This window comes from Orbicella faveolata, unplaced genomic scaffold, assembly GCF_042242905.1.
Source record: "Orbicella faveolata isolate gen_17 unplaced genomic scaffold, um_ofav_v1 contig_35, whole genome shotgun sequence".
Taxonomy (NCBI): Eukaryota; Metazoa; Cnidaria; class Anthozoa; order Scleractinia; family Merulinidae; genus Orbicella; species Orbicella faveolata.
In genome coordinates, this window is record NW_028301564.1 from 23,290,001 (window position 1) to 23,304,439 (window position 14,439).

The 14,439-nt window shown below is 39.6% G+C and overlaps 2 protein-coding genes across 3 annotated transcripts in view; both read left to right on the forward strand.

Moving 5' to 3' along the window:
* LOC110065338 (importin-9-like) overlaps positions 1-695 on the forward strand; it is a 32,839-nt gene extending 32,144 nt beyond the window's left edge. The window contains exon 30 of the mRNA XM_020772470.2: positions 1-695. This exon is cut by the window's left edge and continues 101 nt beyond it. Within this exon, the coding sequence (XP_020628129.2) occupies positions 1-16 (16 nt within the window). The 3' untranslated portion in view covers positions 17-695.
* Positions 696-803: 108 nt separating this feature from the next.
* Positions 804-11,897, forward strand: LOC110065357 (RNA-binding protein 3-like). 2 transcript variants are annotated; one of them, XM_089272923.1, is made up of 10 exons: positions 804-2,007; positions 2,512-2,574; positions 3,465-3,559; positions 5,973-6,027; positions 6,464-6,523; positions 6,683-6,746; positions 7,947-8,014; positions 8,655-8,699; positions 9,382-9,449; positions 10,156-11,897. In XM_089272923.1, the coding sequence occupies exons 1-9, from the start codon at positions 1,918-1,920 to the stop codon at positions 9,439-9,441; spliced, it is 600 nt and encodes a 199-aa protein (XP_089129049.1). In that variant the 5' UTR covers positions 804-1,917; the 3' UTR covers positions 9,442-9,449; positions 10,156-11,897. The 2 variants fall into 2 exon arrangements, with proteins under 2 accessions (XP_089129049.1, XP_089129048.1); XM_089272922.1 differs by having other exon boundaries at positions 10,390-11,897.
* Positions 11,898-14,439: the final 2,542 nt, after the last annotated feature.

The following is a 14,439-nucleotide window of genomic DNA, read 5'->3' on the forward strand; positions in this document are numbered from 1 at the left end:
CGGAATACCTTCTTGAAAAATCACAGGTTTTCCTATACGATTTATTAATTTATACGAACAGACGATTTTGAAAAAAAAGAGTGGAGGAAGAAAAGGAGAAAACTCCGCACAGAAGGGGAGCTCTTGATGAAAGGCGAGAAAGCCAGTCTCCTCGCCAATAAGTTTAAAGCTGGTGCAGTGAAAAGAAGGGAAAAGAAACATTTTCATAGAATATTTGTAAATAAGAAAAAAAAAATGCGAGCAGGATTAAAAACGAGGAGGATGGGAAACCTTTTACGGCTGGAGTGAAATCGGAGATATTCCCAATTTATACGGCTCATGGTTTTCGGCAATACGTGCAGTCAGTTCAGGATACATTCTGTTTTCAAATGACGTTTTGCTCTGATTTATAGTTTTGATTTAGTTGGATTTGGTGTACGTACGGCATTTCTTTCTATGAAGCTACAGCAGTCCATGGTTTCAACAGCTCAAGGTATTTTTTTGGTGATACAGGTTAAATTTCCGTCATATCTTGTTCAAAAATCCCGTAAAACGGCTTCCAGCGACGAATGAAATTCCGGCTGGTCAGGGATCCGATCCTCCCAGCATTTTCGAGAGTGGCCTACACAACTGCTTAAAACATTGTTTGAATTTTGGTAGAAAACAACTTGTAGATAGAAAAGAACTTTCCAAATAAAGAAGCTTTTTAAAAACCACCGTATTGTGCTCCTGTCTGCAAGTGCTTTTCGTCCGCTGTATCCTGTATATAGCTAGGCTAACCAGTTGCCGCCCTGATACAGTGCCACCCTGTTCATCAGCGAATATGATTTCACACCAGGGAAGAATAAATGTTTCTTAACGGCTATTTTAAAATTCTCCTTTGGCAAATAGATAGTAGTCTCTTCCATTTAACAAAAAAAGTGTTACTTCCAAGGCAAGAGTATATTTAGCCAACCCATATACTACTGCATGTAAGTTTATGTGGTTCGCGCCAAAAGCCATTTTAAATCTGGACAATGAAAGAAAGGACGTCTGTTTTGATTGCTATAATATGTGCAAGAAGCCGCAAATTTTACCAAATCATTAAAATTGGTCATTTTGGGCTAGTGCATGTCACTGTAAGAGACACTCCTGAACACCATTTGCGACGCATGAAAGTCAACAGACCAGAAAACCTGGTGTTCATAGCCGTTGCATTTACACGTAAAAAATGTTTGAAGGAGTAGGTCGTTTGACAAGCCATATTTTAAAAACTACTTCATTCGGCTGTCTTTGAGGTCACTTCGTACCGGGCAATTTTTTTCGTCGGTAAAACTGGCAAAAGATAAGCGTAAGCATTCATGGAATCTGCCAGGAAAACAGTCGCTGAATGAATGTTGTTGTTTTTTTCTGAAGATTTTTTTTCTGGGAAGCAAAAGCAGGAATAAAGGAAAGCACTGCATTTTTACGGCTAATTTTTACGATCCAACACACCTGCAGTTTTGGCAGGGTCACCTAGACGTTCCGATCTCGCTTAAGCTGTTTTGTCAATAAACATTCCGTTTTTGCTTTGATCGATGGTATTTTAAGTAGATCACTATCTCTACCTTTAATTTCGTTTGATTGGCATTTTCTGATCTTGGTAGAGTGACTGACTTGAACCATTTTTCCTTGCAATTGACATGTAATCTGCCCCTCCCATATCAGCCATGTGGAGTGCTGGCGTTGAATATCTTCGATATCCCTGTTTATAAAACAGACCGCCCGTGGGACGGCCCATTGTAGTTTTCTCTCAAATTCACTGTCTGGATCGAGACTTGTCTAGTTAATTCGATTTTTTTCGGCAAAATTCAACGGAAGATGGAAACTGAAGCGTCAAGTTGTGTGAAATTGACAATCTTGTCGCCGATCTAGCCAATCAGCGCGCGCGGTGTTGAAGGACGGAGTCGCTTTCTTCGGATGCTGTTACACAACTTGCGCGCCGCGATTTCAAAGGAACTGGTCATTGCCTGTGAGAATTGTAGAATAGAAATGACCTCGAGTACATCGGTAAGTTATATTTTGTTTGTTATTAGCGGCTCCGGTTCGACTTAGCATATAGCTCTTAGTGATAAATATCTTAGGATTGATTTCAGCGCTTTAACGATATAAAAAGTACCCTCATCGCGGCGGCGAATCTCGTTAGCACCGCCAAACCGTTGACATCTGAACTACATGTGCTTGTTTGGATTAGCAAAGAAACTAATCACTTGTGCTTGGAGGCAGTTGATACTTATTTAAGAAGCTTTTCGCGACTACTCCAGTTTGGTTAATCTGGAAATAATGGAAACGTTGCTTTTAAAGGAACTCTCAATTTTTTTGTCTCAACTTATGTGTGTGGTTCTAATAAAAGAACTCATGCTTATGCAAGCTAAGCTTAACGCTCCGGCAGAGTTCTGATTCATGAAGTAAAATTAATTAATTACATGTAGTTGATCGTTTTCATGCAACCTTGTACCAACCTCACATAAACTTCGTGAGGCGAGCGTGTTTCTTTCTACCTTTCTTTCCCAGGTATCTATTCCTGATGGACAAGAAATCGTCAACAGAGTTTTCATCGGGGGCTTGGCTCGGGATGTAAGTTACACAAGTACAATTGAACTTTATTTCCATTTTTATTTGACAAACCTTTTGTACTAGTTATTTTCCAATCATCTCCTGTTATGCATGCTCGAAGACAAATTCTTGGTGTCGATTGCTCTCGCGAACACGCTGATACATATTTCAGCTCTGCACTCTTCATAAAACGCAGCAAAGCAACTGAAATTTCTGTCGATCTAACCGAGATTCCGGTTAAAATGATGAAAAACCAAAAATGCAGTGCTCTTTAAGTGAGCTTCCGTGTAGACGTGAAGAAAAACGAAAAGTCAGTTTTAGGATCACTATATTAAAGCTTAATGAAGGGAAATGAACACAAGTAAGCTTTCCCTCGTCAGAATGTACATTTCGCATTCCATGATCTGTGCTCCACTTTGGGTACGGAACTTTGCAGAGGCGTTTCGTTGCCTTTATGTTTCTCTACCGGCTTTTTTAATTTGGCTGTTACTAAAGGGAAGTCAAAAGACTGCCGTGGTGTCGCCAGAGTGCAACTCCAATGAGACATGCGGTGCTGTACAACGGACTGAATAACTTGTGGATTCCGCAACATTGATCTCCCAAACATTTTGCCCGGAAAAGCTGATGAAGCAGAACACATTCAAAATTATTTTAAGCAAACGAAGATAAAATTAGATAATGGAAGAAAGGTGGTGGTTACGTGTTTTAGGAATGCGTTTTGCGTAGCCGCGTCGAAGACGAGACCAAAGTTACCATTCGGATGACGTACAGAGATTTTTGACTAGTGGCACGTATTTAATATCTATAATTTGTCACCGTTATTTAAGTATCCGTAGGTTTTTAGTACGGAGAATTATTTACGCTTGTCCAGATATAACGCATGCTTGCGTTTTTTTCTTTTTTCTTTGCAGACGAGTGAGCTGGAACTCGAGAACTTCTTTTCCGCATTTGGTGAAGTCGTAGACGTAAGGATCGTCTGCGATCGCAAAACCGGCTTCAATAAAGGGTAGGTTTGTTACTTTTGAATCTCTTTGTCGAGGAAACTTGTTTCAGATTTTATTTTGAAACCTCGGAGACCGACAAAATTGAGACGACCACACAGCGAGGGAGCTTATCTAATGTAATTTTTGCACCCAAATAGTTTTGCCTGTAGTTTCGAGGTGCGAAGTCTCCAAGGCGTAATGGCTTCTACGTTTCACAATTGTTTGCACCTTTTTGTGAATCAATTTAGTGCAATTACCTCGCACGAGATCTTTGTAAGAAGATCTGGTAGATTTTTATTCAACGTTTGAGTAACAGATTTTGGAGTTTTACAATAACTTTCGGTGAGGTCATCGAAAAAGATGACATGCTCAGATGCGATAAGGGCTTTTGAAGCCGTCGATCCAATTAAATAGTTGAGATGCTGTTATTTATACCGATCAGTACTCATCATTGATTTATTAAAAGAACACAGTTTGAAAGTCAGCCTTCCTTATAAGTTTTTCAGTCTGTGAGTTTTTTTGTCATTTGGTTGCAAATTATTTTTGCTACTGAAAATTAGGCTTCACCTAACTGATTGGGCCCTTCATACGAGCCCGGTCAACCGGGCTGGCTCGGTCTCCGAGATCTCGCCTCGCCACTCTTTCCTTCGTAAAAATTTCGATGTGTTCATATGAGAAGCCAGGCTGGCCCGGTTGCCGAGATCTCGGCAACCGGGATGAAAATTTTCCCATATGAACACTCCAGCCCGGGTAACCGGGACGAAACTTTTTAGACGAAATAGCTTCGCTTTCGCAACATAGTGGCCAAAATGGCATAATTTTTGCCTTGTATGTATTTCCACTTTAGGAGTAGGCGAATCAGCTTTATTAGTAAAGTTAAAAGAGTCTACAAAGCTGCGACAGCCGCGAACGATACAAGTTTATGTTTATGTTTACCGGGCTCATATGAAGAGGCCCTGAAAATTAGAGCCCACATGCAATGTTTGCTCGGCTTGTGTTGTACAAGGGATAATCTTTCAGTGAGAAAAACAACCACAGGAGTTTATCACCGTACAATGTGTCAAGTTGCTGAAACTGTCCTTTTCCTGATAATTTTATTTCAATCGTGTCAGAGAGCGGACTTTCTCTTTATCACCACGTATTGTGTAGAATTTTTCTAGTAGTGGATTTACTGGAGATCAAACTCAGAGAGGATGTGAGTGCAGCCTAGTTGGGGGGAGGGGGTACTCTACAAAGTTCTATACGGGTAGCCTCCTCCCCAAGGTCCAACCCCTTACCCTTTTGTATACCATTTTAACAGAAAAGGGCATATAATTCCTGTTAGGACACATTTAGTCACCTTTCCCTTCACCCCTTAAATGCTAACCACAAGCAAACCAGTCAATAATAATGATAACCGCAGGCAAACTCAGTATATAAATGCTAACCGTAAGCAAACGGCAATAAATAAAAGCAAACTATATAATTATGTGTCCTACCATCAATTATACCCCTAGAAAAGATACCTCTTTCGTATATCTTTAATTGAAATAAGGTACCTCTTTCACATACTTTCATAACTGGCCTGTATTATGAATAAATCAACGAAAAAGCAAGTCTTCTGGTCATTTTCATGTAATGCCCAGTAAATGAAATGATATAGCCGTAAGGTGCACCTGTCTGAAGTATTTTAATTAAAGGCCTTTTAAAATAACTAAATGACAGATTTCCCTACCTTTTCATATACATCAACTTGTGAATAGGCCACCATATGGAGTACCCCTCCCCCCTGGAAGTGTACCTTAGGGCCAAAAGTTTTGGGGGGGGGGAACACTTGAGTGTTTTTCAATCCAGGTCTCTATCAACCACTGTTCTTAATTTCACTTAAAATCGTTCTGGCAATCTCCTCAAAATGTATGCCTGAACATTTTCTCTTGACAACAATTACTTCATACTCTTTGGCTCCTGTGGGACACAAAGCAACAACATTCCCTCTTCGTTTGTCTCTATTTTGTGCAGCATGTTCTGCCTTGCTCCATGTGAGTTTTACCTCACTGAGCTCAGCTGTGACAGTTTAGCACCAGGTGGTTTTTGGTCGAGCAGTTTTCTGTTTCCAAGGTGGTCTCCATTGCAAGAACATCACAGCCCATGCGGATTTGCTATGCTTTGCTATTTCGAGACTTCGAGTGGGTTCATGTTGCAGCTCTCATGAGGTCTCACATGAATGGCTTCACACCCTTTGAGACGACAATAGAACAAACAACAGAAACAATGCCCCCTAGCCCCAAAACAATAACAGCTGCTGCAATGACAACAAATAGAATAATATTACAAGCTTACGAGAACTGCTACACTACTGTAGTGCATGAGAGTTGCCAGGTTTACAGTAGGTGTACGTAGGCTTTCTATGTTTTTGAATTCTTTTATTTGATTGTTCGGGGCGTGGTTCTTTTTCAGCTATGGTTTTGTGACATTCACAACAATGCAAGCTCGTGATGACCTTCTAAAAAAGGTGACGGTATTTGATGACAGGCAGAGTTGATTTTTTCATAATTTGCCCCAAAGTAATTATACATTCTCATGTTCTTTTTGTGAACTGAAGGTCACAAAAAGTCAGTTTGGAAATGAATTGACGGTATTGTCAGTTTCTCCTAAAATAAAACTGTACAATTTCACTGGTTTGGTATACTAGAACAATTGATTATTCACCCCAGTGTCAGTTAAAAGTGTAGATATTTTCCTCCACTTCTGTCAGTGACTAGTAATGTGTAAGTAATTTAAAAAGATTACCCTAAGGGGGAATGTCTATGTATCATATTAGGCTTCCTTGTTACAATAACAAACATTCATCATGTCTTTTTTCCAGTAACTCTCCTCTGGCTTCTTCTGCTACTAGTTAGTACTTACATGTACTAAGTTTTAATAAAACATTGTCTCATTTATTACAGGGAACAGTGGATTACAAGGGAGGGAGAAAGCTCCGCCTAAGAAAGGCAGTTAAAAAGGAGGTATGGAACGCAGATTTCAAATCATACAGCCAAACAGGAACATTTTTTCTGTGCACTTTTGAATCTTGAGAGGTTTTGCGCTAATTCTAGTAACATTCTCGACATGATAGTTCTTAATTGTGTGACTTTATTTGTGGACTGGTTTTATTATTTCTTCAGATGGGTGGGCAGTTTTTTGTGGCAAACGGTAGCAGCATCAACAGCAGTAATGCTCACAATGGAGGTTGGTGTCAAACAGACCTAAAATTTTATACTAAGGAGTTTGGCAAAATGCTGTCAAAATTAGGATTACAGTGAAAGCTGTATTAAGCGAACCCCATACTAAGCAGACACCCTCTATTAAGAGGACACCAGCTTGAGTCCCTAAATTTGCAATTCAGTGGGCACAAATCATGTACCATTTTCCTTTAAAGTCTTAGTGTGGGGTGTGGCACCCAGTGGCTATCATGTCCCTTTTTAAATTTTCTTTCATTTTAATTTTTTTTTTTAAACTTGACAATTTACATTTGGCAGTTCTCTGAAGTTCATTTTCTTACATGACATTTTCTTGCAGTCAAAAGTGGCTTTCCAGAAATTGCCTTGCATTGCAGTACAGCTTACATATTAGGTCTTGACCAATAATTGTGCAGGAATTCTGTCAGTTGATGCGACACAAGTGGTCTTTAGTGGCCAAATAACTGTTATAACATTATTGCAGTTATCAGCAGCTTGACACACAATCAAGGTGAAAGGGTCAATTCTGCATTATATTGACTCTTTAACCTCGTTTGCATGCCTTTTAAAACTAAGCAATATTTGACCGCAAACTCAACTGCAATAACAGGTATTGACCAGCTGTGAGGAGGATTTTGTCCATCTGGTTTGACCAGAAGGAAGAAAGTTTTGCTTGTGACAAAGTTCATTGCAAAGAGTTCTGCCTGCTTGTGAAAACCAATTGCCCACCTGATGAAAGTCCTTCAGGAAACGCTTGGGTTAATTGAGCTCAAGGAAAGATTGACAGGGAGGTGTAAATGATGTAAAATTTTAGTTTGTCCCAGAATATTTGTAAGCCCAAAAATTCTCCTTACCATTTTCCCATACCCTCTCCCACCCCTCAACAAAAAATTAATCCTCTACTTATAATTGAACCCTCTCACCCTTCCAAGTAAAAAAGGATCTTAAGAAAGTGCCTGTCCTAGGATGGTTAATTGGTACCTCAGCAGAGGTCCCATTAATGTTTTCAGCAGGAGTGTAAATGGTTGCAGGCAGACAAAACCTTTTGAATTTAACTTCTTAATAAGGAAACCTTCTAGATGGTCAAACCAGGCGGGCAAAATCATCCCCAGAGCCAGTCAATTTACCTGGTGCGCAGCCCTTTATGAAACCCCTACCAGTGAAGACCTCACACTATTTACATACGCCAGTATGTGTCTTTTGTCCTTAGTTGTAGGTGGACAAATCGTGTTGGTTCCTGTGGTGGAGCCAGCACCTGCACCATACACCAACAATCAAGTAAGTGCAAATTACTAATTAAACAATTTAGGTAGCTTTGTTTCGACAGTTTATAATATTATTGGTAAGCTGACAATGTGTTAAAAAACAGACCATGGAATGTGCAATTTCAGGACATATAAGTATATAAGTTTAAAACTATCTTTCTGCAGTTTGCTCATTGCAGAAGTTGGCCTATCAAGGCAACTCAACCAGAAATATAAGATGGCATTCAAACTGTGGTGAAAAATTCTGGAAACTCTGCAAATCTGGCTGATGCCTGATTTTGGGATATTTTGCAGGATTAACCTCAGTGACCCTGTATTTTATTATTGAATGATGATTGGCTTGTTAAGGTGCAGCTTTCTTTAAATGTTCAAAAATTGTGGAAAGGGTTCAGAGCTACCTTGAATTTGTGAAAACAAATAAACTGTAGATTGTGAACCACCTGAAGGGATATTTTTGACAAGCATACCCCTAGGCGTGTCACATATATGAGCTGAGTGCTTCCTTAGTGCAGTATTGAAGCAATTCAATAAGGGTTTGTCACTTTCATATTCAGGACCTTCTACATTAGCTGGCACTAACTGTTTCAGGTACAACTATTTGGAGCGAAGGTACAGAACTTTCAATTCAATGTTCTAGTGTTTTTTCTATGTAGGTGTGCTACATTCAGCAGCCCACAGTCAACTATCATAATTTTATGGTATGTACATTGTTTTCATGTTTTTGCTTCAAGTGTCAATATCTGAAAATGCCAACATCCTTTTGAGTCATTATGCTAGGATTTTGGTCTGCCAAAATGGGTTCACAAAGAGTTGGGCATGGGTCATTTGAAACGTCATTGACCAGGAAAACTCGATGGAAAAAGATTCCTTTTGAGGTCATAATAAGGAAGGGCACAGCTAGCAAGGCCCATGCAAAATGACCTCATTAAGCCGACTACATTCCCATCTAGATTGATGCAACTCAGTTAATTTTGGCATCCATTATCTTTGTTGAACTAGTTAAGACATTTTTTCATTGTCTAATGAATGTCTCTGAATGCTGTGCCAGACCAGCTTATTTTCATGTAGTTTACATCAACCCATTGGACCCTTAATCATGTCACCTGGCAATATCAATTGGTTTCCACTTAAGAAATAGAAAACATGTACCATACTTGAGCCAGGGGTTTCGATAAGGGCTGGGCACTGGGCAAATTGACTGACTGTGAAGACAATTTTGCCCGCCTGGTTTGACCATCTAGGGGAAAGGTTTTCTAAAAAGACGTTCAGTTCAAAACATTTTTCCCTCCTGCTGAAAATGTTAATGAAACCCCTGCTTGAGCTTGAAATTGAAATTTAATCGAAATTTAACAGCTTAACATTGTCTTTGTGTTGTACCAGGCACAGCAGTACAACTGGCCAAATCTACAAACAGGTCCATTTTATTACTGTTATTATTAAAAAAAGAGGTAAGTGGTGTTGTGTTTAGGCTGTTATTTTGTGCAAGGCATTGAAAGAGCAATTTGCTGAAATTAATTCGTGAGAGGTCCGTATGACAAAATTTGCACCCCTGTTAGGGAACCAATCAGAGCTCCTCTCATCACTTTATTTAAGAAATAGAAAACACGTTCCGTGATTCTATCGAGTTATAGAAACACAAGTGGAAGTTTGGGAGAACGAGAAATGCTGTGGGAACACAAGCCCCTGGCGAGTGTTTCCACAGCTTTTTCGAGTTCTCCCAAAACTTTCACGAGTGTTTCTATAACTCAATAGAAACACGGAGAACATGTTTTCTATTTCTTTTAGAAAACACCAGGATGAAAAAAAGGAAAACAGCTTGTTAACTTTGATTATCAAAGTGTAAATTCTCTTTGCCCACGCTATCATTACATCAACAGCTCGTGCTAGTTCTGTGTTTCCATCGAGTTATAGAAACACAATTTGTAACCAATCAGCACGCATATTTTCTTAGGACTGTTTTCTAATATCTAATGATAATAGCTTGCTAGTGAATATAGGAACGATCATATATTTGAGCTGCAGAGAAAGATATGAAGACATGAATGATCACGCAGGTATATACACAACTTACGCAGCTGTGAAATTAAAGCCTGACAAAATTCAAATATACGAGCTGTTGTAAAATCATTCACTTGTATTCTTTGCCATCTACAGGTATATTACGAACTCACAACGTGACCAGCTCCCAGGTGGCTTGACATCTCAGTTGGTAGAGCACTGCACCGGTTCTGCAGAGGTCGTGGGTTCAAATCCCGTTCAAGCCCGATTGTTTTTTCAGGCGTTAATTTCACAACTGCTGAAGTTGTGTATTGCAATGATCATTCATGTCATTCCATAACCTTACTTTCATTTAATTTGATTAACAGAATTTTCTTCTTGTATTTCTAGATCTTAACTCTGGGAGTTGTGAAATGTGGTAACTATGAAGTAACATACATGAATTTTGTGCAAAGTGGAAGATGTGTGACTGAGTATTTAGAGCAGTGTATCGTGTTAAAAAAATATGCCTCACTTGATGGAGATTGATTACTGTACTTTACTTAATGCAAAGGTGCACTGTAAAATAGGAACTAGACCAGTGCTCATTTAGCCATAATGAAATAATATGTTGGGTCCAAATAAGTATGTAAACATTCCTTTTTGTAATATTATTTGTTGTTCAAAAGAAATTGATAAAAGGAATAAGAACAGGCATCTTTTTCCATCTTGTCCTGAAAATATCTTGATTTTTAAGATGGTATGGTGAAGGAAAACTAAAATATTTCATGTTTGTTTCACAACACACACAAGTGAATAAATCGGTGGCAATGCCTGCCAGTGGGAAGCTAGGGTTTCACCTTCGCTCATGTGATTCCCAAACACTAGCCTGCTGAGCTAGAATTTTATTTACTACAAAAATTATCCTAATTTCCACATTGAATACATTGTTGTCTATAATGTTATGATAAAGCTAAACAAGAAAACAAAGATTTAGGTGTGTAGTAATAAGTAGATGTGAAGTTTTTGAATCAATTCCAACCTTCTGCTTACCGCGCCTTTCAGAAACGGCAATCTCTCAAAATTTTGTTTTAGGTTTTTCCCAGTTATTTTACCGTGGATATCTCCAGCAAACAGAAGTTTACTTTATCAGTGGAATAACAAACATGTGTATTTCAAGTAGTGGTGATCACTCGTTCAAAAGGTCTTGCTCATGAATTGTGATTGGTGAATTAAGGTCAAATATATGCTTGTTTTATTTTTTTTGTTGGTCTGTGTAGTTGATTACTGTCAGTCTGTATATCTGGAGTATGGTTGCAAAATGTACCACAGTTCTCCCCCCTTAGTGGGATTGTGATCCACGCAATTGGGAAAGGAAGTTTCTCCCACTATCGAAATGTATTGAAAGATGCAGCTATTGTAGCATAAAAGTAGATTAAATTGGTCAAATCTATTTTCAGTGCACCTTTGGTTATTAATAGTTTGTGTGATTTATAGAGGAATAAATCGTAGATTCTGATTGTAATAGAAGAGTTGCGTTATAAAAATAACATTTGCATTGATTGTAAATGAATTAGCATGATGAATGATAATTTGAATTAATTAGGATCTAATTCGTTAGCGAACTTAGAATTAGTAATAATTATTAGTGCCGTTATAAGATTAACAGGAAAATAATTGTCAATTACTTGATCAGTTTTGTATTGCTTCATTGCCAAAGTTTTAGCTGCTGTTTTCCTATTTAAAGCAAACAACCTTACAGTGCAAGCCACTGAGTTGTGGTCTGATTTTATACATTATAATTTTTTTTCGTGACATTCTAAGTTTTTAACTTCTTAATAGTAGTTTCAAGTACTTTTATGCCGAGCGTAATTTGAATTCTTATCAGTCTTATTATATTAAAAGGCTTTGAATGACAAGCTGGTGTAAAGTGTTTTGTTAATTGGCTATCGCCAATTAAGGTACTTAGAGTACCTTAAAGAGTGTCTCTTGGGGATTTTGGAGAGCATGATCGTTTATTTCATGGGGATAAGAGAGATTGTGTGGATCAGTCTGACGAAACATTTTAGAGAGCAACCAATTTATTAACAGGGAACAAGGGAGAAAAGGCGAAAATTCTCGGGGTCAGGGGAACATGTATCCCCGTGGGAGGCTTTGCTTGCGGCTTTTCCTGCCAGCTCTCGTACTTTTAGAGAACAAAGGAGCCTAGCTATAAATTGTTGCCATCTTGAGAAGTAATCACTTCTCCGGCAGCAAGAGAGGTGGATGAAAACTTGGAGCGTTAACACGGAGCAACTAAAAGTAAGGGAGGGACCACTTGCCTAGTTCTGAAGCAGAGCCGCGCTTCGCCTGGGTGGGTATTACCGCAAAAGCCCCAGTTGTAATTTGAGTGTCAAGACGAGTTGATGCTATCCTAAGTTCTCACGCACCTGGCGTTTTTACTCCAGAAGGCCTCTAGTGGCTCGCTACCTTGTTAGTAGGTGCAATGTGAAATGGAGGGCGTAAAACGCGAGGAACAAGTGCGGAGTCTGAAGTCGATGTTGTGGGGAGTGTCTTAGCAGGGTATCGTTCTTAGCTTGCGTGGCTGGCACGACTTCCTGAAAGCGTGAACGCTTGTAATAAAAGTAAAAATACACTCTGAGAGTGCAACGGCTACAAATGAGATTCTAAAACTTTTTAGGAGTGCTATTTAGAAATTTGAACGCCGTCCCCCTCATTTTGAAACCACTCGCTACTAGGTCTTATTCGTGTTATGTGATGTGGCTCGTATTATTCCGGGGTTGACGGACATGATCGGGTTAACCCATTCCAGACGTTCAGTTAGTTGGGGCGCAGCGCTAAAAAACGGCGGAGCGAAAAAGGGAGAGAGTTTTTACTGAGAGGAGCGAACGCGCCACTTTTCGAACTGCACCCCAACTAACTAAACGTTTGAAAGGGTTATGATCGGCTATGCTCGTCGAAAAATTAAATAAAGGAACCGAAGGTACGTACAGGAGCCACATTTTTGTTGATTGTCAGCTTGACTTTTAAAGTGCTGTTAACTAATGCAAGCCCAGCCATTATTGAAGTCTAAACTAGATCTACCCTTGCGGAACGCCCTAAGCAGGTCGACCTGCAAATTCTACATGGCTCTTTATATTTTGGCAAATGAAACAATAGATAAAGAACAAAAACAATAGCCCTTAGCCCTAAGGAAAACAGAGGTGCAGAGGCAAGAACGAAGCAACATAGAGGTTTTAAAGTAGGTTCGGAGGGGGGGGGGGGGGGGGGAGACCGGGGCAAGAGTCGATAAGAAACAGCTGTAGTCGCTGGAAAGATAACACTACTCTTTGTCGTTTAGTTACAGATCTGTGGTTAATTCGAATAGTGACTCTGATCATTGAAAGCTATGCTCTCAAACGCCACCTTTCACGTATGGTTGATGTAGTAGCAGTGTAATAATAGAATATTCTCACTGCATAATAAATTAGCTCATTGCAAAACATGCTGTTACTGTCCATCACATTCCCCCGTTTTCGCCCGTGCTGGTAGCGTCGGTAATGCTTTGCGCCATTTGGAGTTTAAATTTGGTCTCCCCGCTTAAAGCGTGGTCTTTTTGTCCTGTACTCCACAAAGACAGTCGTCTTTTGCGACCCGCCTACCTCCTTGATGGCGGTTAACCAAGCTCCAGCTATCTGCTCATATCCTCGTTACATGCCTATTGTCTCATCAGTCGCGGACTCTTCCCATAACTTAATCTTATGCGATGAGGTAATCAGTATGCGGTGAGGATGTGGTACTATCTTGTTACAAAGCAGGTATATAATTTACAGCACAGCAAAAGTTCCTGTGACACCCCTATGATCAGACTACGAGTAGTCCCTCTTTCGCTTGGTCCGTCGTGCGCGATTTCGCACGGCCACTGTTTTCTCGCGGTTTTCTCGCGTTTTCTTTCGCGTCACGCACGACGGACTAAGCGAAAGAGGGACTACTCGTAGTCTACCCTATGATATTCTGATTTATTTTTATTAACGCTCTAGCTATGACTATCCTCGGATCCCTGGACCCTGGAACCCTTAGCCTATACCAGAGGTAGTTCAGATGAATTTTACTACTCTATACTAGAGTGACCAGTATTAAAACCACCGATTTCCGTCTGAATCCCGATTTTTGACAGTTAATAATATCCAGTAGTGTTTTATGATAATCATCTATCGACGCTGTTGAGGATGAGTTGCAAAAATTTAAACTTGCCGATTTCATTTTTTTTTTTCTATTTTTGAGTGGCAATTACTGGTTTCCTTAGTCTAGATAAAATCTTCAACCAACTGGTCAGTTTCGTGAAAAATGATACCCTATTTATTCTAGACCCAAATGCTCTGATTTATATACCCTGTGCCAGAGTAAACTGCTTGAAAACCATACCCTTCACAGCGGCACATACCTATATAGCCCATATATGGCAGTACCCCCCCCCCGGGA

Excerpts from the sequence above, each read along its gene's own strand:
- LOC110065357 (XM_089272923.1), top strand. The coding sequence starts at position 1,918 with ATGCTGTTACACAACTTGCGCGCCGCGATTTCAAAGGAACTGGTCATT. Across the intron at positions 3,560-5,972 it reads AAAACCGGCTTCAATAAAGG|CTATGGTTTTGTGACATTCA; the intron begins GTAGGTTTGTTA and ends GTTCTTTTTCAG. Across the intron at positions 8,015-8,654 it reads CACCATACACCAACAATCAA|GTGTGCTACATTCAGCAGCC; the intron begins GTAAGTGCAAAT and ends TTTTCTATGTAG.